The sequence below is a fragment of the Empidonax traillii genome, unplaced genomic scaffold (genome assembly GCF_003031625.1).
Source record: "Empidonax traillii isolate 1590-97213 ecotype Southwest subspecies unplaced genomic scaffold, ASM303162v1 scaffold40:size2234952, whole genome shotgun sequence".
NCBI classification, from domain to species: Eukaryota; Metazoa; Chordata; class Aves; order Passeriformes; family Tyrannidae; genus Empidonax; species Empidonax traillii.
Genome location: NW_020955233.1, coordinates 2,027,673 through 2,052,146, shown reverse-complemented (window position 1 = coordinate 2,052,146; position 24,474 = coordinate 2,027,673). Strand labels below are relative to the sequence as shown.

Below are 24,474 nucleotides of genomic sequence, written 5' to 3'. Positions count from 1 at the left end.
AGGGACAGAACCATTCGTTCAGTTTACAACCCTAAATTTGTCCTTAGTGCTCAGAGAACAAACCAGGCTGTTCATGCTGCTAATCCAAGAAAATTAATGTCCTCAAAACCTGTGCCCAAGATGTTCAGTTTCTGTTCAATCACAAAAACTTCTCTTCTGCAACAATTCCCTCTCTTTAAGCGAGAAGTTCACAGTTTCTACCTGGATTAAAGCATGAGCACCACCATGTATGACACATGAAGCTCCTGAAGTGTCCTCTTTCAGACACTCTTACAGGCAGACAGACATTTCAATATGTTTTAGTGGAAGATGCCACAGACAGAATATGAATTGAGCCATAAATTCCTGCAAATTCTTTCCTCATTTGTTGCGTATTTCTTTGATAATGTCTCTTTACTGAAATACTTTGCTTCTTATCATAGTGCTTCTTTCAATACTTGCATTTTGAACTAATAAACTTCTCCAATTTCCTCAGTCTAATCTCATCTCAGAAAACCTTAAAACATTTGCCCTCCAAATATAAAAATAACACTTCTTTACCTGTAGAACAAAAATTTTATCTAATAGGCAATACTAAAAGAAACAAAATGAGCTTTCTTCAGCTGTGCCCACACTGCCCACCATGTGTTTGAGGACTCAGTCTGCTCTGGAAAGTTGCACAAAACCAAGCAGAAACATTTTGCTTCCTCTCAATTTTTTTTTTTTTGCCTTTACGTTCAGGGTGGCTCTGAGACCTCAAAGCTGCTGATCAGAGAGGGAATCACAACTTCCCACAGCACAAAAGGCATCACCTTTACCCAGTACACAGCACAGAGATCAGAAACGTGCTATTTCAGATACTGAACAGTCTGTCCACCACAGGATAAAGCTCAGTACCAGTTAATTTATCCTGCTCTTCATAGTATAAATTAACTTGACATATCTCTGCTACTGGAGCTAGACAGCTTCCAATATCCCAGACAGTTTGGATTGCTGCGCGCTCTGTTTGCAACTCTGGTGAAATATATACTGCAAGCTTGTCTTTAAAAGTTCGAGGCAACGATAGATGGTTATAAAAATGAAAATATAAGAGAGAAATTGCTTGTGAAAGTAAACAGAACTTAGATTGAACTAGTCTAAACAAGAAGTCCTCCTGATGCCACCCAAGGACACTGCTGAAATCCTGTCTGGTAAACAAACTGAGAGCTCAGCAGATGTCCCACGAACTGATGAATGAAGGGGAAGGTGGCCTGTCCATCCACCCTCCTGCTTTCCAAGGGCTGTAACGTGACACTGGCAGTGAAAGGTCAGGTTCAAAGCAAGAAGCACCTTTCACTGTCAGAGCTCATACAAGGTGCTGTGCCCCCCCATTTCACACCTTCAGCTCCTGGGAGCACTCTGGATGTTCCTGTGCCTTCCTCCATGCCAAGTGACAATGAGATGACATTACCACTCCAGCTGGTTCCAGCTGAGGCCTCAGCACTCTGAGGAGGTGGGAGCGAGGTCCTGCTGTTGCCCTTCCTCACAGATATCTTCCTTCTCTTAGTTTATTTAATCTCCTTCCTAATTGCCATCCATTCAAAGACACTTTACCTCAGCCCACCAACAGTTTCTGCAGCTGCACCAACAGAGAGGGGCTAAAAGCAGCACGCTGAAGGTGGATGCTGGTACAAGCCTGACAGGTCTCAGAACGGCTGATCAGACACATTACACAGCCTCTGCTGCTTTGCCAGCTGAGACAAGAGCAGCCACTCCACCTGCTATACCTGATCCTATGAGGTTTTCTTCTTTCCCCAGAATAATAATCATTAAAAGACTGCTAAACATGTTTCCCTTATACCTTCCTCTCAGCCTCAAAAATTCTTCCTAGTTAAAACCAAACAGGCACACTTAGCCTTCTACTCCTCCATTTTCCCTCTTCCTCACAAGGGACAGATTTTTCAGCTAAAGAGATGTTAGCTGTGATTTGCCTTCAAATCCTGCACATGGAGCTCTTGGGCCCTAAACATCCAAACAATTTCATTTGCCCCGCTACTACCACACCAACCTACTTCAGCCAAACACAGAGGAGCAACCTGTGGGCTCAGAAGCAAGTTCGATGATGGTTTATGGTCTTGCAGGAAAGCAGCTTTATTTTAAAGCATTTCTTAGGAAAACAGATGGCAGGACCAGTGGAAGGAGAACATACCTTCAAAGTGTTTGCAACTGTGACAAACAAGTAAATTCAGAGGAATTCCACGGCCACAGCAGACTTTGCACTCAAGCTGTGATAACAGTAAGCTTCCATGGTGATTTAGCTGTACTTACAGGCATGATCCTAAGCTAACTGTAGCAAAAGATGTGGTCAGAAGAGATTTATATCCTCAGGCCGCAGTAAAAGTCTGCCTGCATCTCTCACTGTCACTGACAGACCTGTCCAACAGCTTCTACAGCTTACAGTAGTCTGCACTCTGTCATTCATCAGACAAATTCAGAATTAGGTCTGCCTTTACACAGGAAGCAAGCTCCTCAAAGTCTCATCAAAACTGTGATTACTCACAAAGTTGTCTTTGCTCCCTACCCTGAAGGCAAGGAAAACGACGTGTACATGCAGCAGCATGTAGAAAGCACAGTGGCGAAACAACAACACATCGACAAGCAACAGAACAAATCAATCCTTGGTACCATAATACCTGGGCTTACTTGGAAAATCTGACACTGTTTAGTCCAAGTTTTTCTGCAGATTAGCACACAGGAGGCTTAAGGGCTGTAGACAATATCTGTTTATAATCCTTGTTGCCACCATGTTTATGTTTGCATACACAAGTGGCTGGTTTCAGCTTTTTCCAGCCATGCTGATGCAGGAAGTGATGTAAAACAGGGAAAATGATTAAGTAGGGACAGGAAGATGTGTTCTGCTATATTCAAACAAAAGTACAATCCAGTGTACCTTTCATCTTAGCATCTCTAACATCCCGTTGGGAGCAAGAGCTCCCACTCTACTGAGGAAGTCTTTGTGTCTCATCACAAATACCACCATTTAAACAGACTAGAGCATCCTTCCTCCCTTTCCACATGAGACTCCTGTAACAAGTGGTGTTAAGAATCACAACGTTCATCTGATCTCCAGCAAGACAAATTCTTACTATTCAGCACTCTGTACGCAGGAAAATATCTCAAAAGTCTTATTTTTTTTCTCAACAGATTAACAGACTGGTTCAGGTCGCCTGGTGCTACAGTACAGCTGAAATCTGCTTGATGCAGAGGTTTGAAGGGCTTCAGGGTTTCCTGGGGTGGCCAGAAGAACCATCCCACAGCCCAGCCCTGCAGTGCCTCGCCCCAGAAGCCAGCAGCAGTGCCAGCAGCAGAGCCAGCAGCAGTGCCAGCAGCAGAGCCAGCAGCAGTGCCAGCAGCAGTGCCAGCAGCAGTGCCAGCAGCAGTGCCAGCAGCAGAGCCAGCAGCAGAGCCAGCAGCAGAGCCAGCAGCAGAGCCAGCAGCCCTGCTGTGTCCCCAGGTAAGGCCGCGCTTTGTCAGGGGGGCTGCAGGACCAGGACCCGCGTGGCAAAACAACAACGAGCAGTAAAACAACAACAGGCTCTGTGTCTGAAAGCAGGGCAAACCAGCCAGCAGGAAAAAGATCCCTCTGAAAAAGCTTCAGATACTGCATCATGCAGAGACATTTACTCTCCTTGGCTACGAATACCAGAGGAGCAACACTGAGCTGCAGCACCGGTGCTGAGCGAGCCTTTGCATCCCCACAGCTGCACTGTGCTTGCCCACACTGCAGAGACAAGGTGATCACAAGGCACGTGATGGCACAGTGACTGACCGGCTATTTCTAAGCAGCAACACATCACACAACGGTCCAAGAGTTACACAGGAGCTTAATGGCTACAAAGAAAGATCATGCTGCTATAATAAAAATAGTACAGAAAAGGGAAACTCCCTATGGGTGGTTCCCAGCCTAAGGCTGAAGGAAATCTTCGCATCTTCTCTTACAGTAACAATACAGAGGAACTACAGCTGTGGCTGTAGTTGAAGAATGCTGGTACTGCCCCTAAAAATGGTGTTATTGTTCCAGAACGAGCACGGAGGGGTAAAATATGACTGGGCCAAGGGAATCCTGGTGGAAAGGACTGTTACCTTACCCGGAAGGCAAAGCAGGACAGAAAAAGCTGGGAACAAAGATTAACCAGCTCTAAGATCCCTGTTTGACCAGACAGAAAAGCTAAGCATCACTACGTGGCTACAGAAAGGTAAAACAACACAGTGTAAGATGGGGAAAACTTTTTGTGGCTGCAACCACAAAAAGGATGGGAAGATGTTGAGGGAAGAACACATTGATTGTAGGGAAGAACAGCGAGGTCTGCACCTTTCCGAGTAGAGCTCTAACTGTGAGCCAGTGACTTGTGCCAAGTCCAATGGGACCACAGGAGTGGGGATGTTGGAAAGTGATAATGGCACAATGTGACAGGAAGTCACAGCTTGGATGTGCAGGAGTTCTCCGGAAGGTGAGGAGGGGAGCCCCTGGCAACTGTGACACGGGGAGAAAAGGGGAGATGCAGTCTCATGGTGTGGGAAGAGGCAGGATGTCGTTAAAGAGTTCAACTACCAGATAGCATGGTGCAGCACTAGGGAGCAGGAGCCCAAATCTCACTTCTATGACTCCAAGAAAATATTACAGGAGAAGGGAGTAAGGAAGGGAAGAGGTAAGGCAGCGTCCTGCTGAGCCTGGGCACACTGATCACTGTCGGGATAGAAAAGCTCTCTGGCAGATCTGAACCTGAGCACTGTGAAGAGGGTGGCCTAAGCTGGGCTACTGGGCAGGGGAACTGGGGAGGCTCAGAGAGGCACTTTGGGGATGGCAACCAGTCGGGTGGTCGGGGGCAATTGCAGGAGCCCCAGAGGGCAGTCTGGGGGGCACTGGCAGATGCTGAAGGGCATTTAGGGGGCAGCTGTTAAAAGAGCATCTCAGAAACAGTTCATTAGGAGGATTCCTACGGGGCATTTTGGGTTTCACAAGTCCATGGAAAGCATAGGGCATGTTTTCAAGGGGTCTCTGAGGTGTTGGGTCGCCGGTAGGTCCCTAAGGGGCGGCTGGGGGTGTCATCGAAAACGTGGGGATAAATAAAACCCTGTACCACAACTCCTTTAAAATTAAATTACAACTGCTTGCCAGCAACGGGTGAGGGGGAAATGGCCGAGTCCCTGAGGGGCGGTTTGGGGGAATGTGAGGCGGTCGCTGGCCGGTCCCTGAGGGGCGGTTTGGGAGAGTCAGCGGCCGATCCCTGAGGGGCGGTTTGGGGGAATGTGAGGCGGTCGCCGGCAGGTCCCTGAGGGGTCGCTGTGGGAGAAGAGGAGCGGGGGTGTGTGGGGGGATCTCCGGCAGCTCCCTGAGGGACGGGCTCAAGGGACTCCGTGGCGGACCGCCGGGGCAGGCTTGGGGGACGTCTGTGGAGACTCCCAGAGCAGCGGCCCGGGATGGCGGCGGCGCGGACCGTGCCGGGCGGGAGGGGGAGGCGGCGGCGGCACCGAGCGAGACGCGGAGGCAGCACCGGCCGCAGCGCTACCGGGAGCCCGAGGCCCTGCCCGCGGCCCCCACCCGCCGCACGCACCTTCTGGCGGATCTGCCCGGACGTCGAGACTTTGCGGATGAGCTTCTGCGGAGAGCCGGGCTCCTGCTCCGGCTCGCTGTCCGACGATTCCTCGGGCGCGGCGCTGGCGGCGGCGCCCGCCCCGGGCTGGGGCTGCGCAGCCCCGGCCCCCGCCGCCGCCATGCTGCAGGACCGGCGGCGCGGCCCGCGCCCCCCCCGCCCGCCGCGCGCACTGCACCGCCCGCCCGCCGCCACAGCGCCCCCTGCCGGCGGCGGAGGGCACGGGGGGTCCGGCCGCCCTCACGGGACGGGCTCGGCCCCACTGCCCCTCCGCGGCCCCCGCGAACCGCCCGAGCACCGCTCGCATCCCCGGCAGGTCCCAGCACCCCCGCGGCTCCCAGGGGCCAGCGCAAAGGTGCTCAGCGTAGCCCTCCCTGCTGAGGCGAGCCCAGCAGCTCGGACCTCCGTCCCCATTCCTGTGGCTGCTCCAGCACAGAATCACAGAACTATTCCAGGTTGGAAAAGACCTCTGAGATCACCGAGTCCAACCTGTGACCGATCCCCACCTTGTCACCCAGACCAGAGCACGGAGTGCCACGTCCAGCCGTTCCCTGCACACTTCCAGGCACGGTGACTCCACCACCTCCCTGGGCAGCCCCTTCCAGAGCACCGCCCTTGTTCCCAGGATTTAATAAGGTCCTGAGGGTACACCCTCCTCCCCAGGCTCGACCTGCCGTGCCGACCCCCTGCCCAGAAGGTGCTTTGGGGGCGCTGACTCCTCGCCCCACGTCCCGGGGCAGCGGCACCCCCTCCATTCCCCACGGGCCCCGTGTTCCAGCTGGGATCTCATGGAGTGGCACGAGGGAAAGGCACATGTCACCAAACCCCTCCCGTGCCGTGTTTGATACAAGCTGTGTTCAAGCACAGCAGTTCCAGAGATGCCATGGCTCCCGGAGCACATCCCTCTCCCGGAGCTGGCAGGCTCCCTACAAACGGAGTCCAGAAATTGGATCTCTCCCCCAGCTGTACAAAGGAGTAGCAGGTCTGACTCGGCAGAAGATCAACATAACACCACAACCAGAAGAAAGGGAAGATAAAAGGAAAACACTTTCAGCTAGAGACCTCTTTTCTGCTGACAGAAGTCAGCATCTGCTGGCTGAAGAGCAGAAGAACAGAAGTCCAGCTTGTCCTGCAGGACAGGGAGCTGCAGGAACCAGCAGAAAGCCCTCGTTGCTCTCTGAGCAAATGTCCAGCATGAGCCAAATAGTGTCAGAAGTGCCCAGGCAAAAGAACAGATTTAATAGCCATTTTGACCCCACCCCATTGCACAGCAGAGTGCACTGTGATTTTGTCACAGCTTACAGAAGTTGTCATCACAGCTGAATTTGAGATAAAAGTCAGGTAGTGACAGAGGCCCCTCTCAAGGTTGACATATAAAAAGAAAAAAAAAATGAATCAGATCTCTGAGTTTGCTAGTCCTGTACTTACAGGTCCAGTAGCCAGGAACACTGAAGGAATCACCTGTGTGGAGGAAGCTGGAGTTTGAAGCAAAACTGGAAGACTGTCTCCCCTCTTTCTCTTAGCATCTTCAAAGGATTTTCTGAACACCAGCTCTCCAAGGCTAGCATATTCACAACCAGCAATTTGTTCAACCTTACCATATCTTCTGTGTGTTCTTTTTGAGCCACCAAGAAATTAGTAAGAAAAATAGCAGGGAAAAGCCTCCCCAGACATCCAGGTGCAAATGCCTGACCATTCCCCAAACGCAAAGCTGAAATCACACTCAAATCCTACTGACCACAAACACCTGAAATGGCCGCAGGTTTCTTTAGCAGCAAAGCCCTGGATGCTCAGGAAGAGCAGAGCAAACCATTGCCTCCTGCAGTCTCAGCTGCTGTGACACGGCTGTGATAACAGACACACTGAGGGACAGGTGCTTCAGGGAGAGCACTGATGGGACCCCAAAGACAGCCGTGGTCTTCATTCACTCCTTCCAGCAAGAGCAATTTACAAAACCAAAGCAGGAGAAGGCTTTACTTTTAACCCAAACTCTTTGTGCTGGAGGCCCCATGTAAAACCTTTGGACCACCTGTAAAAGCTGGGCTCGTAACCATTCCATTTTCTTGTGCGTAGGGTGGGAAAGAGAAGTCTGTATTAAGAAATTAAGGCCCTGCATTCAGACTTTTCAGGAGAATTTAAACCAGGGACACCAAAAAGCAGATTTAAAGCAAAAATGAGAAAAAGAAAACACCAGTTGTTTTACATGCAAAATGTAATTAGCTGATGCGACTCACTTCAGCTAAAACCTAAGTGAGATTCGGGAAGGGATCAGACATTTACATGAATAATGTGAATATCCAGATCAACAAGAGAGAACAGTTTGCAGAATACAGTCTCATTTCTTAGAGCATAAACCAACCTCTGGCAGATGCATTTTGGAAAAGGCTCCTCAGGGAAGGCTGCCTCATAATTTCCTCCTTAATTTTCCTGCACTCTCTTTTGAAGCAGTGTTGCCTGCAGGAAACTCTATTAAATACAGGATCAGTCTGGACTGGCAGTTCTCTCTTTTGGGGTTGCATACAGGGAGCTTTGTTAAGGAATTCCCGGACACTGCACATTTATTTAATCTTTAACAATGTGGTTGTACAGCATATTGCTAGAAAGCAAATACCGTGTATCAGCCTTACATCTGCAGAGGGAGACAACTTGCAAGACATTTAATGGTACAGAAGGGGGATGTTATCCACACGGGGACAGTCCAAGCACTGAAATCACGCACTGGATGAATGTGGTAAAGCATAAAAGCAACAGCAACCAAAAAGAAATAAAATCAGTTTTGTACACTCTGGTCAATGAAGTTTCACTCAGGGCTGCAAGCCAACCTTCCAGGCTGGGATTTGGGTCTCTGGCACTTCCAAGTCACAGATTCTGACACCGAGGAAGTCCAGGCTGTACAAACCCTCATTTAACTCTCACCAGTGCTGAAAGCAACCAACCTGTTTATTAGGCAGCCCTGAAAGCAGAAGTCATGACATGGCAGCCTTCCTGTCCCCCTCTGGTAGCTCGAGGAAGCACCAGGGGCTGTGTTTGCCACATTCTCCCAGAGGTGACTCTTGTAATAAGCAGTAGAGATCCATGATGTTGTGTCCACCGATCTCAGGGCTGATCCCTGCATGACCACATGTGCACTGAGAACATGCAGTTCACTAGAAACTTAAGGTCCTAAATTTCTAATTGAAGTCTGACTATGCAGCTCCTCTGGCATCTTGTTCTTTAAGTCACTCCTCAGTTGAGGGCAAATTCTTGTCCTCTTCATCAGGCGTATTTTTTAGCTGTTGACGAGCAAACTCCTCGAATACCAGCTCTGCTTCACTGCAGTGGAAGAAACACAGGTGTTTGAAAATGATGTCAGCCATGTGTTGTACCAGCAGACTACAGGCAACAGACAGGAGGGAGAAAAGAAGCCTGGAGCTGCCTGGTAATGTTTCCCTTGACTTCGAGGGGATTTGGATCACATCCCCACAGGCACCATCTTCACTGGAGCTGTTCTAGCTAACTGGAAAAGCAGTTGACTGAGCAAGTAAGGACACAAACCGAGAAGATTTTCATCTGCACTGACTCATGTCCATTCCAGCTACATATTTATCAGCTATCTGAACAGCCTGCAGCCTGAAAGGGGCTTTGTCCAGGAATAAAATGTGCAGCCTTTCATCCTTATTCCTTCTGTACTAAAATAGAGGCACATGGTCAAACCTATTAAGTTCCTGAAACTTTGAACTACAGGACATCAGGTGAGCATGAACATACCCCTCCCTCAACTGTGAGGCAAAACATGTTCTCTTAATCTTAAGTTTCACATGGTAAGCCCTTGCTGGTTAACTGAGAGCAGTCATTTGTCAGGCCACAGTAACTTGCTCGCTTTGGATTTTAAGCTGGGGTTTTTGGACAATTTTGAGAAGCCTTCAAAAGAGTCAAAGCACAAGTACAGCCAGAATGTGAAATACTAAAAGAAACTTACCCGTCCTTCCCTGCAGTCACCCACGTGCAGCAAGGGAGAGAAAAAAGACACAATAGGTAGTTAGAACAGCAGATGCTGAAACATCTGCAAAATGTTTAATGCAAAGATGTATAGACTGAGAAGTCAAAGCAGTGACAAGCAAGGACTTGCAGCAGTATAAGGAGAATTCCAGAAAGTCTCAAAATGTGCATACATGCACCTGATAAAGCAAAACTTGATCTCTCAAATGGAAAAGCACTCCAGCAACATTGTCCAAGCCATCAGAAGGGCTGGGAAACCAAGACAGATTTTCCCATCTATGGTTGCTTGTGGTCACAGCTGGGGGAGATATGTGGGCACACACTGAGACTCTGAGCTGATGTGGTGTCAGCTTTAACTGCTCTGTCACTGTGACTGAAGGAGTCAGCTGAAGAGAAGACATGCCCTTGTTCAATAAACATGAGGGGACTAAAATCAGAGGTCAGAGTACAGAAAGGTCTCTCATTAGATAGGTTATGCCCTTGAGGCAACACGCCTGATTTCATCTTTCCCTAAAAATAGCCCCAAGGCCTTTGGCATTTGTGTTTCTTTAATGGGATCTTTGCTAACCACACTAAGAAATCCTAGCAGGATTCCCTGGGAGCTGTTTCAGCACAGTCTAAAATAAGCAGAACAGGCTGTATTTGCAGGGATTTTTTTGTTCTTACAGTTACTTTATCTTTAGCAAGTCGCAGTCACTTCCCTGGCTTACTTCTCCTGGGTTTGAGTCAGGGAGCAAAGCCCACCTCGTTCTACAGAAGCCATCAGGGATCTGGGATGCCTCAGTGACTGAAGAACTCATTACCTGAAGAAGTCTCATCCACAGCACACACTGAAACCAAGGGTGAGTGGTGACAAGCACTGCTGGAAAGGCCAGCATTAAAAGTGTGCCAAAGGGGGCTGCTCCAGCCAGAGTGGCTCAGGATGCCTCAAAGGATGGATCGTGCAAAGACAGCCCTGACGGGGTCTGTGCAGACACTGATGGTTTCATCTACTCCCAGAAGCCAAGACGAAGCCTGGAAAGCCTCAGGGCATGTCTGCTTGACTGCAATGGAGTTAAAGTAAAACCTTTAGAGCTTTCTAAAATTTCCAGCGCATCATTCACATTTCATTTTTCCTCCAATTTTTATTTGTTGCAGAGTCTGCTCTCTGAGATGCACTCATTGCTATGGGAACAGTGGTGACAGTGATGTGGGTGAAGCTGAGTGAGATCCCACCAAAGTAATTCAAAACCAATTTCGCAAAATGGATTGAGGGGGAAAATGGTTTTTTGTTTCACTTGGGCATATACTTTACTGTGAGATAAATGATTACTGAGTCAATACATAGATAGTGTGGCAGCAGAATAATGCTTATCACATAGCTCAGAAGGCTCAAGTTTACATTCAAAGATGCACTACTTCACCCTCAGGCTTCAGAGTCCTCTTGCTGGCCACTGCCTTATTTAATACTATAAAACTGAAAAATTCCCAGAAAATGGGTAGACTTTTTTTTTTTTTTAATTAGCATTCCAGCAATTGTTTGGAGGGTTGGGATGGGAGGGGGATTGATGCAGGTCCAGAAGTGCCATCATGCTTTCTGCACGGTTTTCTGTCAGCTTCCATTATGCAGCCACGGAAATTATTCCATATAATTAAAGCTGTGGCATACGGTAATTTTCATTATAAGCTTGCTTAACCTCTCTTAACTTATGGAGGAAAAAAAAAAGGTGGGTTCTGTTATTTTTCAAGATGTTCAAGTGCTTTAAAAATTCACTATTTTCTGAAAGTCACAATACCAACACAGGGAAGTATTGCTTTACTATTAGAGAGACAAAGCATTTTTGGGTTTCCTGAAACCAACCCTTTCATGCAAGTTTAACCAGGGAGCAGATAAACGACCATTTTTTGAACAACTGCCAAAACAAAGACCAGGGTCTAAGACATAGGGCCCACAAAATGTAAAACGTCAGGAGATGAGCAGGAAAACCCCAGACCAAAGAACTCACGCTGAGACCACAGCCTTGAGCAAAACCCAGCAGGAGCTTCTGGGCTAACTGCTGACTGGGAAAGTCTTGGAAGCATGAAGGGACACAGCCCAGTTTGAGCCTATCTTTAAAAGAAACAGATCCCTACACATTTTTTGTCAGCAGGCAGAAAAGACAGAATTGCCAGTGTGACAGGAGCTGCTTCGCCTAAAAATAGCCCCCCAGGAACCACATAGGTCAAAAACCCAGCACATACAAAACATGCAAATCTCAGGCTCCCAGGGGTCCGAGAGAAGGAAGCTGTAAATAAACACACGACAGGGAAGGTGCCAAGCCTCTTCTTTTCTGTCTCCTCCAGGCACAGGGAAGGAGGACCAAGCAATCTGCAATAGCCATGCACCGGGACAGACCTGCTTTTCCCTGAGGGATGAAGGCTCCAGAGCTCTCATGGACAGCTAGAGAGGGCAGAGCAATCTGCTGTGGGATAAAACACATGGCACTTGGTCACACTCGCACTGTTTGGCACTGGAAAAATTAAACCATGTGCTTGGGAAGCTTATGTTTCTGAGGTTCTCTACTCTCAATCAGCTCTATGTGATTTAAGGCATTATGTTTTACTTCTGCCATAAATCACCTTGGCTGGAGGAAAGGATATTCCCCCGCTGTAAGGAATAAATCACAATATGTGGTGATGTTTAGTCCCACTTCAGCTTTGACTCTCTAAGTCGGTTCCTTTGACTCCTTTCTTTTCTCCCAGCTGTGCCTTCAGGTGAAGTGACGGTCAAGTACAGCAGGGAGGTGCAACAAGCAAACTGCTTCCCACTGACTCATCAGTACAGACAAAAGGGAACGGAAAGAGAAGATGAGGAGTGATCTCCAAAATTCCCTGGGCATGTACCCCTGTCTACACCCATTGCAGAGGCTGCTGAACAAGCCAACAAAATAAAATTCCATCTTTTGGGGCCTTTGAGAGTCTAAGCATTGTTTGTTGAAGCTCCATCTCTGCAATTAAGTCTTGATTTGCTTGATTCCAAATTAGATGGTGCTTTACTAATGAAACACATTGTATTTCTCAGGGTTCATGAGCTAAAGTGGTAGAATAAAAAATTAAAAAGCCTGAACTCACAGCTGGGAAAAGTGATTAGGCACTGTGCATGGAAAACTACCACCAATAAAGCTGGAAAGCATTTGACTTTACCAGCTTCACTGGGAGGCTGTTTTATTCACTGTAATAAGCTCAGAGCCCACATTCCAGCACCATTTTCATGCAGGATTCAGAGAAGTTTTCTGTTGTGTTAGATTATCTTTTTTTAAGAGAAACCATTTATTTCCCAAGTTAACCATTTGCAGGGCTTTCCCAGGGGATAGCTCCTGAACTACCTGCCTTTCCTTTCAGTTCAGAAGGCAGCTGCAGTTTCCATGTGTGCAGAATGCAGGGACCAGAGCTGTCTCCTGACAGCAAACCCCTACGAGACTTTGATGTAGCAAACAATACATGGGCTGTGCCCCTGGTCAGAGGATGTGCTGGGGGAAGTGATCTGAGAAATATTACAGGTCTCCATTTCCCCTCTAAAGTCTTCTGCCCACATCCTTTCCAGTGTCCTTTTATAAAGGAGCACATCAGCCCTCCTCTGAATTGATTTTAGAAGGGAAAACTGCCCGATTTCCATATTTCCTCATACTACAAATGCTTTTCCCAGAATTATAAAGCAATAGGAAGGGGGTTGTGGCATTGTTAACACCAAAAAAAGCCATGCAAAAAAATTCTCACCATTTTAAAAATGTAAAATTCTTCACAGTTCCCCACGCCTTTGGATGAGGCTTGTTAGAAGTTTTCAAGCTTCCCTTGGTGTTCATGAAAGCTCTGGATTTTTCACCCTGATCTGCCCACAGGCCCTCACCAGCCACTGCTCCTGGGGCCACCACTGCCAGCCCCTCACCATGCTCTTTCTGTGCTCAGGGGCTGTGCTGGCACAGCTCACAGCAGGGGCTTTCCTAGGGAAAATGAGTTTCCTGGAATGCAGTTCTCAGAGGAGCAATAAAACCTATCTTTGCCCACTCTAGCACATCCATAATTAGCAAACCCCGATTCCCAGAGCAGAGAGTGGATCACCAGCACCTCTGCTCATCATCCACACGTGATTCCTCCAACAGTTTCACAGGAAGGACTCACGTCACCACTTTCTCAAGCTGCTGGTACAGAACAGAGCATCTGTCTCAGGGTAACTCTTCTCACAGGTTCAGCCACCACCTTCCTGTGGTCACATTCTTAGAAACAGCAGCTTTAGGTACATTTGGGTTCAAAGAGAAAGAAGGAAAGTAAAAAAAGCAACACAGAAGCAGCCACAGCCATGGGGGTTTTGTTTGAAGCCCCCAGCTCTGTTCAAACATAGGGGGCGGGCCAAGATGGCTCATCTGTAACAGCCCCAGCACGGAAAGGCTGCTCTGTTTGTGCTCAGGAGCTGCTTCAGTGCTGGACAGGAGCCTCTGATTTACTGTGAGCACCTTGTGTCTGGTGTTCAGCACTGGAGAACACAGAGCCAGCCAGAGCCTGAGGAAGTGGGAGGAGAACACAGATGCTCCTGACAGCCTGTGGTTTTGGCATCTGATCCCAAGTCTCAAGATGCCTGGGGAAGGCTCACTCCTTACACTGCTCTAGAGTTCCCACACTTCCATGTACAGACCAGGTGCTGAGGAGACATTCCTCTTGGATAATCACTGAACTTAAGGCCACCTCATAGACACCATGGCTAACGCCACATCAGGATAACAGGGTCTCCAAAATCAGCAATAGTTTTATCACCTCTTAACTTTGCTTAAAATTAGTTTGCTTTTTACAATGCTCATGTGTGTTAGGTATTTTCTGGTGGTTTGTTTTCTTATCCTGGAATGTAGCTGGGAATTGCTGACAGCTTCATTTGGGACCCTTTACTCTGCAGTGCTGAGATTTAACTGTGCAGTGCTTCCTCAAGCCCCTGTCCTTTGAGCTGTAATTCCAGAGGTGAAAGATGAAAAGGGAACATGACTTATTTCCATTTTCTCCCATCTTATCATCCCTCCTGCCTGTTATTTTGTGCCTTGAGGTTGATATATATATATACATAGATATATACACATACACACACATAGAGCAGCTCCACATTGGAGCCTTGTGGGCTCCTGCAGCACAAGCCCCTCTAGGCCCTACAATGGTGAGATCTCACCGGAGTCTGTAAATGAACAAAGGCAAAACTCAAGTGAACTGACCTGCTGGGCTCTTTTCCTCAGGTTTGGGGTGCATGAGACGGAACGGCAGCTCTGTGCCCACTTCACTTGGGGGAGAAGAGAGACTGCATCAGACCCACAGCTCCATTCACAGCTCAGACCTCTTCCCACCTCAGGCCAGCCCGAGCCCCCAACTCCAGCTTCACTCATTCTTTCATATTTTCCAACTGTAATTTTCCCCTCAAGGAGAGTTAAACTCCAATTTCTCCACAAATATCCCAGGCATATCCATGTTCATCAGCTGGGTTTATTATGTGCTGAGGGTATTTGCATGGACATAAAATCAAAGGTATCTTTGTAATTGCTTCATTTTCACTGCTCAGTGCACAAACTTCTTGCTTCTATCAGCTTAAGGGATAGTTTTTTTTTTAGGGGGGTGGGAATGGGAATAGGAAAGAGGGTAAAAGATTAATTAACAACTAGGGCTGCATGATCTGAAAAGAAAGATGATGTTTACCTGGAGGTGAGGTCTCCCAGCATGCTACAAAAGAAAACAAGGAGAAAAACAAAGGATATTTAATGCCTTTCCATTCTGGTGCTCTACCAAATGCTGTTTTATTGTAGACCATGGAAATCACTGTCCTCATATACTGTTCTCTACTTGTCAAAAAGCCTAAAATCCAAATAAACCTGTTTTTAAAAAAGTAATCTTCATTTTTCACATCATTCCCATGGAAAGTTTTTGAACTCCTGACTAAGTGTTGGGCATGGCCCCTTTTCCAAGAGCCAAAGGGGCAATTGGAGGCCCAGAGGAGGCAGTAGGCATTTCATCAGGCTTTAGGCAAATCACTGATTCATTTTATACTAGAAAGAAGGACAGATGAATGAAATACAAATGTAAACAGTGACTAACATCAACGGAGAGTTATTATCCTTGTCCTCTTTTGCACTGTATCATGGAACTAGCTCATGTTGATAACATCAGCTTTTCCCAGAAAGCTGGCTCAGTACAGAACCTGAGCTACAGTATTTATGACTCTCAGGCAGATGTTTTCACCTTCTGGTCTGAAAGAACAATGCCAACACAATTGCAATGCAAACCAAAGGTTCCTGCCTGAGCCATGCACTCATAGGGTGTCTATAGATGGTAATCCAAACCCTCTGCTTCAGGTCAAGTTCTGCGGACAGGCCAAGATTGATTTCCTCTTGAGGATTGATTTACTCGTTAGGAGGAGCCTCACATCCTACAACACGTGCCCTTTCTCTTGGGGTGGACTGTCCTGCTCCCTCCCCACCCTCACTGATGGACACACACTCCCCTCTCTGAACTCCAGGCAGGTACAGCAGAAAGGGTGTCCCACTTACCCTGGAACAGTGAGCTTCACTTTGACCTTGTAGGAAACCAGGATCCCCATCACTGTCTTGTCTATTCCATCCTTGATGCTGCCAGAGAAAACAGCAGTGTGAGGTGGCACAGCAACATGGCACAACACACACCTGGACGAACAACTAGGGGGACATCCTGAATGTAGCAGAGCAGCCAAGCCTCAGGGACAGGCACCAGCTCTCCAGAGCTGTGACCACATACCCTGAATGAGTGGGACAGGGTAAGAAATGCTGCTCACATGCACCCATCTGGACACACAGTTATATAAAGCCCTGACAGAAGGGTCTCCTCCATCCTCCCCTCTGCTTTATAACTCACCCACTATCCAGGACCATTTAAAACTCCACTCACATGGTACTAGAAGCCAAGTTGGTGTCCTCATCCTTTAGTTTTCCATCCAGAGCTATTTCCCGCACGTCCCGGTTATTTGCAAGCAAGGGCAGCAGTGTCAGTGTCTTGGTCAGGCTGCTGTTGGGCTGCACCTTTTCCCTGAAAATAAGAAGGAAAATTATACACTCTGACTTGTGTTACACACCCAGCCAAGAGAACTGCAAAACAGAAATTACAAAGCTGTCCAAATGGAGAGGAATTTAACCCAATGTAGTTGCCTGCAATGCAGATGTGTACATCTAATCTCATCAGTAAAATTCCCTTCATAATCAGCAAAGCACCTGCAGGAAACGCTAATTTCACATTAAGGCAGGAAAGTAAGTCAAAACTATAGAATCGTAGACTAGTTTAGTTTGGAAGAGACCTTTAAGATCATGGAGTCCAACTGTTAACCGAGCACTGCCATGGCCACCACCAAACCATGTCCCCAAGTGTCCCACATCCATTTTTCCTGATATCCCATCTGCACCTCCCCTGGCACAACTTGAGGCCATTTCCTCTATGCTGCAGACATCCAAATTTGGACAAAATGAATCCTAGCTGAGATAACCAATATTCAATGGAAAACATGTCCCTAAATTACAGAGCAAAGCATCAGACAAGTATAAAGGATCTGGGTATGCCCCACCCTCCTCACGAAGGGAAGTTCAGTGCTGCACTGCAGGGCAGTGAAAAAGAGCAAGTGGTTCTCCGTAATGTCAGCAGGCTCCAGGTTTTCATGGACTTTCTCAGGCCAAAAAGAACCAAATGAAGTGGTGTGGAGAAGACTGGCCTCCAGCCAGAGTATCCATGACTGCCACTCAAACAGCAGCACCTTTCAGAAAAGCGCTGCTCCTCTATTTAAGATTTCCAGCAGCAGGGAGTCTTCCACAGCCCCTGCTAAGCTTGTCTACTAAGCAATTACTCTTCAAACCTCTTCTGCAACCTCCCCATTCCCTGAAACAACGTGCAGGGTCCCTGCTGGCTCCCTGAGAAGGAGGCCAGCTGCATCCACCATCTGGATGTGCAACACACATGAGGGAAGAGAGGAGAGAGCACTGCAACCACAGGTTGTAATTAGGAGAACCCCCCATTACGCATGAGGAGGGTCATTAAAAGGGTGCAAAGGAGCAGGAAGGGAGAAGCAGAGCATTCACTCACTGTGCTTCCTCAGTAGCCACCACTTTGGTATAGTAGTCACTGGAGTAGAGCACCACATTGGCAATCTGCTCCACTGAGGGAGGAAGGAGAAAGTGAACATCAGCCGTGTGTGTGCACCAGAAGCAACACAGCTGCCCTGCCCCGAGTCTCAGGAATGGGAAACATCATGAGGACAGCAGGAAAACCCATCCATCTGGAGCCTGAAGGGACCACCAGGTCTGACAGCCTGACCTGGACAGAGACCAACAGCACACCAACAGCCAGGGCCCATCTCCCATGAAAGGCACCTGGCCTTGATTTGGAGACAACAGAAACTCAATAACCCACAGTTTCCCTTGGGAACCTTCTCTTTCCATTGTGAAGACCACGCTCTTCCTTCTCTAACCGTGTCTGCTCTAATCTCTGGCCCTGGTATCTCGTGTGCCTACAGCACATGCACTTGCATTCAGGAGACACCATCATCACACAGACTGCAGTCAAGGGCCTGTGAGAACCATTGGCTTATATTCTCCAACCTAACACAAGAACCCCCAAGGTAATTCTGACTGAAACACTGATGAGGAGAGAATCTGGGGACCAACAAGGTCTTTTTAAGCCTAACAGAGGTTAAAATACCAGGCTAAAAATATTTGTGCATCCAAGACAGGCACTGAAATGGCTTTCTCTGCTATAGAGTTTTGTAGGAACCTCAGACATTTTGTTCCTTCCCTGCCTTCTGTTCTCTTTCTCATCCCTTGGTCTCTCAGACATCTTGCTCAGCTCCACAGCTTGTGGCATGAGAACATGCAGTGCCACAAATAAAACACAGGCACAGTGCTGAGCTCAGCCTCCACCCTCAGCTCCTCAGGAGGAATCCCAGCAGTGCTGGCACAGGGGCTGTTCCTCTCACTGCCATGTTTCTGGAACAGCAGGCAGAGCTGTATGGCAGCGAGGCACATTCACAGTTAGCAGGAGCATTACATTGACAGGAGCCCTTCCCACTGCCCTCCCAAAAAAGGGGTGGATTTTCCCTCACAGCACCTGCCTTGCTTGCCCACTGTAGGTGCCAGACCCTCTCTCTTTACTAGCGGGAACAATCTGGTGCCTCAAATTAAGACTTACAAGTAACCACAAGTGTCAGGAAATAAAACTGCAGTGTTTCACTTGATGAACAGCAAAGGAACAGCAACAGACAGGGTGGAGGGACAAATTCTTTACTCCCTAAACACCTTCTTAAGCCATTGCAAGCACTAAATTCTGGCTCTCCTTCAGTCCTATTGCGCTCAAAGAATCCTAAGCAACAGTCAAGACATACCCTGGACTTTGATCTTCTTCACTGTTTTCTCCGTGTTGTTGTTGATGGTGACAGTGACTGGAATGGGCTCGCCATGGTAGTACATCTAGAAGGAATTTGATGCTCAGAAATCCAGACAGGAGACTTCTCCCAAGACCTAATCCCCTCTATTCCCCCAGATTACATCTCACAGAAGCTGAATAAGGGAAGATGACCCTCCCCAATGATTCATAACCCCTCTTTCAATGTCTTCTTTAGCCTCAAATGTGTCTGGTAACAGGGTTCCAGCCCCCCCTAACAGTAGCTACTGACAGGAATTACATTCCTTATAACCCTTGGGTGATGGACAAGTCAGCCTGAGCTGAGACAGAAAACATGAAGTAGCCTCTTTGGGCAGCAAAATGCACACTGGCCTGCCAGTCCTGGGATGGTCACAGCCCTGGGGCAAGCTCCTCCCTCACCTCTTTGCTGAGGGAAGCTTTCAGGTGGAGGGGCTTGCTGGACATGAAGAACTGCCAGGTGGTCTCTGCACAAGGCTGTGGTCCCGGCTGCTCCGGAGCGTACTGCACCTTACGGATCAGCAGACGAGCAGAGTTCCTGGGAAGCAGCAGAGGACAACGTGGTGGTACCTTGTGCTTGGCAGAGGCAGAGTTCTGCATTCACACGTGCTTATGGCCAAGAAGTCCCCTGACAAGTGGGGACTGAACAAGCAACCGAGGGGCATCACTGGAGCATCCACCCCCTTTAAGGGCAAAGCTGCAGACAGACATACACTCTGTTACCTCTTATGAACTCTCTCTTCCACATTCTCTGTTGAGAAAGCTTTCACCTCAAAGTCCACCCCACAGGTCTGCCAGAGAGAGAGAGGACAGCTGTGAGATGAGGGTCAGAAGCCAGGAGCATCTGCAGATGCTTCAATATCTTTCTGCACACCAGAAAGTGGCAGCTCCTGCCAGCTGCAAATTCTCCTACGACTGTAAGGGAGATCCCTGCCAGCCTGGGTGGCAGAATCCATCTGTTCCATGGTGCTTCTGCTAAATGAGGCCTAATTCCCAGCCTCCTAAAAGGCTTTCTGGGAGAGCAGTGCTGTAGAGGTCACAGCATAAGACTGATGAGTGTGCAAGGCTCTCCAGCCCACCTTGGATTTCTGAACTGAATTTCTGAATTGGCTTTGTAATGCCAATTCCATCTTTTCCAGCATCTCAGGAGTGGGAGTGATCAGGTCCAGCTGACCTTTGCTTTAACAGGTTTATAGTATGATGGGACATCTGTGTGAGTCCCAAATAACTCTCTACAGAGAAATTTTTGCTAGAATATCATTCCCTGACATAAACCACAGTTTATCCTCGTTGCACTGGATTCTGCACCTTGCCTGTTCTGCTGTTCAGAGAACATCCAGTGAATTATAAAAGGAATATTTTAAATGGTATCAGAAATCTTGCAGAGCATCTCATTATTTAACGACTTTTACTCCAGGGCTTTGGTTTGTTTACACACATGTACGAACCAGCCCTTTTCTGCATTTAATTCAGAGCAGGTCTTAACACGTGTTATTTATAGCAATTTACATTTTAGGCACTCAGCCTCCTTTCCTTTCACGTAGCCTCACAGCTACAATCATTTTATGTGCAACCAACCCACAAATCATGTGGTAATCTGAAGGAAGCTACAGCACTGCACATTTTGTAGTCTTGCTACTATTTGTCTGGATTCCCTTTCTTATTTTGAGGATTTGATGATCTCAGAGGTCCTTTCCAACCCGGTTGGTTCTATGACTTCCATTCCAACTCTGTGACACACACTTGTAGCCCTTAAATCAGGTTCTTGACACTTGTGGTAGAGCACAAAAAAGTCCAGTATCACCTTCTCCTACTTTCAAGCTGGACAAATAAATTCACGTGACTTTTTTCCATCTGACTTTCTCCAGCCATGATAAGCAGAAAAGTCACATTGGTCTCACCTTATCGATATCACGAGGTGCAGGCTGCAGACAGACCGAGCAAGGCAGGTAATCTGGAAACTGTGGGAGGAAGAAGGGAAAATACCCCAGAGCAATATTACACAGATATTCCAGGTAGCATCCTGCTCACAAATTCAGTAGACAAAGGGTCACTCGCTGTCAGGCAGTAACCCTTTGGAATTCTGGCTAGCATACTTGCCTTGTATGAACAAGTCCCTCTCTTCCAAAAATACTTTAACAGTCAAGATAGAAAAAAAAACCACCCAAAAGTAAAAAAAAGTCTAGGCACAACTTGGATCCTCCCAGGGAATGCTGAGGCAGACATGTCACTGAGAGTACTGGAAGCATACTCTGTCAGTCAGTTTGGCAGTGAGCTGCTATTTGTTGACAACATCTGCTAAGGAGCTTTTCATCTGCTTATTTGATCCATAAAGGTTTTGAAGCAAAAGGATTTGATGTTGAGGCAATGGTATGAAGTATTCCAGCCCCTCAGGAATGGGAAGGCATAGGTGTGTGGGGCTGTTGCTAGCACAAAGCCATTGCATGTTCCCTTGCCATTTCAAAGAAAGCACTTTTCCCAGTGCAGTGATCATTGTGCACTTAGGATCATCTTGTACTTTACTTCTTAGGATGGCAAGAAGAAAAAAAAAACCATTTGTAAACTTCCTGTCATTCAAAACCGGAATTTGCAGACCGTGAATTCACTATTAATTCCCACCTTCAGTCCATCACTGGGCCTCAACAGCCTGGGAAGAACAGACAAGGAGAGCAGTCAGAGGCTATTCTGAGATACTCACTGTAAAGAAAAAGGGATAAGCATTTTTCCCCAGCTTCTTCAGCAGAGATTCCTGCAACTGAGTAAGAGGCTCTGGCTTGTCAGCAGGAGGGAACACTTGGACCCTGGAGAAGAACAGGTCCCGTCGGAAGGTGAGGCCCATCACGTCGATGTCCTCCTGGCCGTACCGGAAAGCGCAGGTGAGGGACACGTACACTGGGGACAAGCACAGGACACATCAAGCCTGCAGCAGGGTGAGAGTGCAGCCAGGGGGGCACAGGGAGTGCTCCTGCACTAGAGACATGGCAACTCATTCAACACTTCATAACCCCCTGAGTATTCACACCACTCGTAACAACTTCCATTGTTTTGAGTACGAAACCCATTTGCTGGGGAGGAGAGTTACATTTGTACCCTCAGAACAATAAAAAGGGTCTATCTCAGCATCTCACTTCAAAACACTTCTGAAACATGCATTGCACAAATCCTCAAACCTTTTTTCCCCTTGGTAAGAGCAGGATCCACCAATACAACACCATCTGAAAGGAAGTTAAAAAATAAAGATTAACAGAGGCTCATCAGGGCTGAGAGAGCAGGAAGGGCAGCACGTTTCCTTGTGGACTTACCTACAGGTTCCACGTTCCCAATGTTGTCAATGTAGTCCCGCTTTCCCAGGTAGATTGACAGCTGTGGGGAAGAGATAACCATGGCTGAGCTACAGAATGTTTGTGATGGTGTGTTGAGGGAAAGGACACATACATACACACACATCAGAGAGCTGTAAATCTTACAGAGATCAGAACAGTTCCATTTTAAATGGAGTAATTATATTTTTCCAGCAAACATGCATTCCCCACCAAACTCACCAGCGTTATCCACATGCTTCAGGACATCAGAACTGAAGACCTGATCTAGACCAACTCCCAAAAGTACAACACAAATACTTGTCTGTGGGACCAAGAACTGTAGATTCAAAGATTTTTGGTGCCATCAGGTTGGAAAGATGTTTTAAACATCTATCAGCAGGAGTACAACCCAGGAGGGGAGTGAGGTGAGCTGCCTTCCTCTTGTATTATTATAACATGAGGAGTTTGCCCTAAAAACTGTTTACATCATCTCCTCCAACTTAGTGCTAATTATGGTTCATGGTTCTTCTTCAGGAAAAAATGAAGGGGACAGGAAAGAGCTTTCTGTTTAGTCTCCAGTCTCACTACAGGTGAAACTCATACCTAAATAAACTCATTCTTATGGTACTCACAGCTTTGTCACGGCTGCTTTTCCTGAAGATAACTTGTTTTTGTGGAGAACCAGCATTCTTCCCATCCATCCCTGGCTTTTGAGACTCAGGGCAGCTGACAGTCAGAGATGGGGATGTGACTGTGGGTGTTCAAATGAAGGTTTTCTGCTCCAAAATGTTCTGGGAAAGATGCCTGGGGAAAACAGGTGGATGAGATAAAAACAGAGTCATACTTGGTGGGTAAAGCACTGTACTCCTACATTTTGCCATTTCAGAACTCCACACATACCCAAATGTTGGCTATGGCTCAGTCTAGGAGCTACAAGGGTGGTTTGTGTTGATAAGGAGTGAGACTGAACCCAAAATGAGAACACATCTGCCCTACTGCATTTTTCTCAAGGCAATGCAACCCACCACGTGCAGGGTATCACTGAACTCAAAACAGAATCAGAATAGAACAGTCCAGCTACCTGCCCAGAGAGGTAACAAATATAATTGGGGTAGGGAACAGCCTGCACCCAAGAGAAAATAATAGATGGAATAAAATTCTTCAGGAGGTCAAGAAAAGGGAGGGGAGGGGAGCAAAGTGGGGGTGGCGGGGAAAGAAAAGGGGGGAAAAAATGGAAGAGAAATGGGAGACCAAAAGGGCACAAGAGATACCCAGAGTGAGAAGTCCAGAAAACCTTAGTGGTACAAAGCAGAGAGATCAGTTTTTCATTTTGTTATAAGTCATAAAATACCATCCAGTCAATGATCAGATAGCAAATTCAAAATAAGGTGAAGCTCTTCCCCAGTTAACAGAAGATTCAAGGTGGCTCTGGAAATCACCAATATGAATTGCATCGTAGGACTGGACACATTCACAGGGAAAAAGGCTTTTGGCAGCTGTTGGACAGGGTGATCCAGGTGCAACCTTACCCCTGTAAGATGCTGAAGCTAAGGAGCAGCACCAGGAAAGGAGGACGCTGCCCTGCCCTGTCCTTACACTCCCCCCATCACACAGAGCGAGGGGGTGCACTGTTAGACACACCCTTGGCCTGCTGGTGCAGGACTGTCCTCACCATTTGCTCCCATTCTATTTCTCTGCTTGCTTTCCCATTTTAAAACTGCTTCAAGAGTGAAACAGTTTCTAGGGCCTATTTGCAGACAACAAATTAAAAAACATTAAAAACCAAAATAGTTTGCTCCTTGGAAAGCTGAAAAAATTTACGGCAGAGATTATAAACAGATTGTGCACATTTAAGAGTTTCTATTTTTATCAAGTAGGTTTCCATTGTATTTGTTGCTGACTAGATGTGCTACTCATGCTGTAGACTCAAATAAACAAGTAAATAACATTAAATACCTTGCTGCGTTCCCAATGACACAGAAGCTTCCACGGACAATGATGGGCACTCCTAAACAAAGATGACTTTTCCAGGCAGTCGTGTCCTGTTCTTCTTTGCATCTACCAGAGGGAATCACTGACCTCTTCACAAACAAGGAAGACAATTTGTAGGGGATTTGAAAGCTCATCTCTAGTTGCGTCCACCCGGGATTTCAAGAATTAATCCC

General features: G+C 47.4%; 2 protein-coding genes across 8 annotated transcripts in view; both read right to left on the bottom strand.

Annotated features, from left to right (window-relative positions):
* DGKD (diacylglycerol kinase delta) overlaps positions 1–5,748 on the bottom strand; it is a 69,932-nt gene extending 64,184 nt beyond the window's left edge. For all 5 annotated transcript variants that reach the window (XR_003570597.1, XR_003570596.1, XM_027878362.1 and 2 more), the window contains exon 1: positions 5,574–5,748. Coding sequence is in view for 3 of the 5 variants with exons in the window: in XM_027878362.1 (XP_027734163.1) it covers positions 5,574–5,735 (162 nt within the window). In the remaining 2 variants the exon portion in view is untranslated. The remainder of the gene's footprint in view (positions 1–5,573) is intronic.
* Positions 5,749–7,679: 1,931 nt separating this feature from the next.
* SAG (S-antigen visual arrestin) lies at positions 7,680–24,373 on the bottom strand. 3 transcript variants are annotated; one of them, XM_027878376.1, is made up of 16 exons: positions 24,266–24,373; positions 22,942–23,113; positions 22,310–22,370; positions 22,178–22,222; positions 21,706–21,899; positions 20,909–20,968; positions 19,731–19,798; positions 19,410–19,545; positions 18,970–19,054; positions 17,676–17,748; positions 16,497–16,634; positions 16,124–16,201; positions 15,276–15,299; positions 14,801–14,865; positions 9,571–9,580; positions 7,680–8,924 (listed from the first exon to the last, which is right to left on the bottom strand). In XM_027878376.1, the coding sequence occupies exons 2-16, from the start codon at positions 23,008–23,010 to the stop codon at positions 8,831–8,833; spliced, it is 1,200 nt and encodes a 399-aa protein (XP_027734177.1). In that variant the 5' UTR covers positions 23,011–23,113; positions 24,266–24,373; the 3' UTR covers positions 7,680–8,830. The 3 variants fall into 3 exon arrangements, with proteins under 3 accessions (XP_027734177.1, XP_027734178.1, XP_027734179.1); XM_027878377.1 differs by lacking the exon at positions 9,571–9,580; XM_027878378.1 differs by lacking the exon at positions 24,266–24,373 and having other exon boundaries at positions 21,706–21,861; positions 22,942–22,984.
* Positions 24,374–24,474: the final 101 nt, after the last annotated feature.

What these genes read in the sequence shown, in the direction of transcription:
- SAG (XM_027878376.1), bottom strand. Translation starts at nt 23,010, where the DNA reads ATGGATGGGAAGAATGCTGGTTCTCCACAAAAACAAGTTATCTTCAGG. An exon ending in TGGGAACGTGGAACCTGTAG is followed by an intron (nt 22,223 to 22,309) that starts GTAAGTCCACAA and finishes ACTTCCTTTCAG; the next exon opens with ATGGTGTTGTATTGGTGGAT. An exon ending in GTGGCTACTGAGGAAGCACA is followed by an intron (nt 16,635 to 17,675) that starts GTGAGTGAATGC and finishes TCTTATTTTCAG; the next exon opens with GGAAAAGGTGCAGCCCAACA.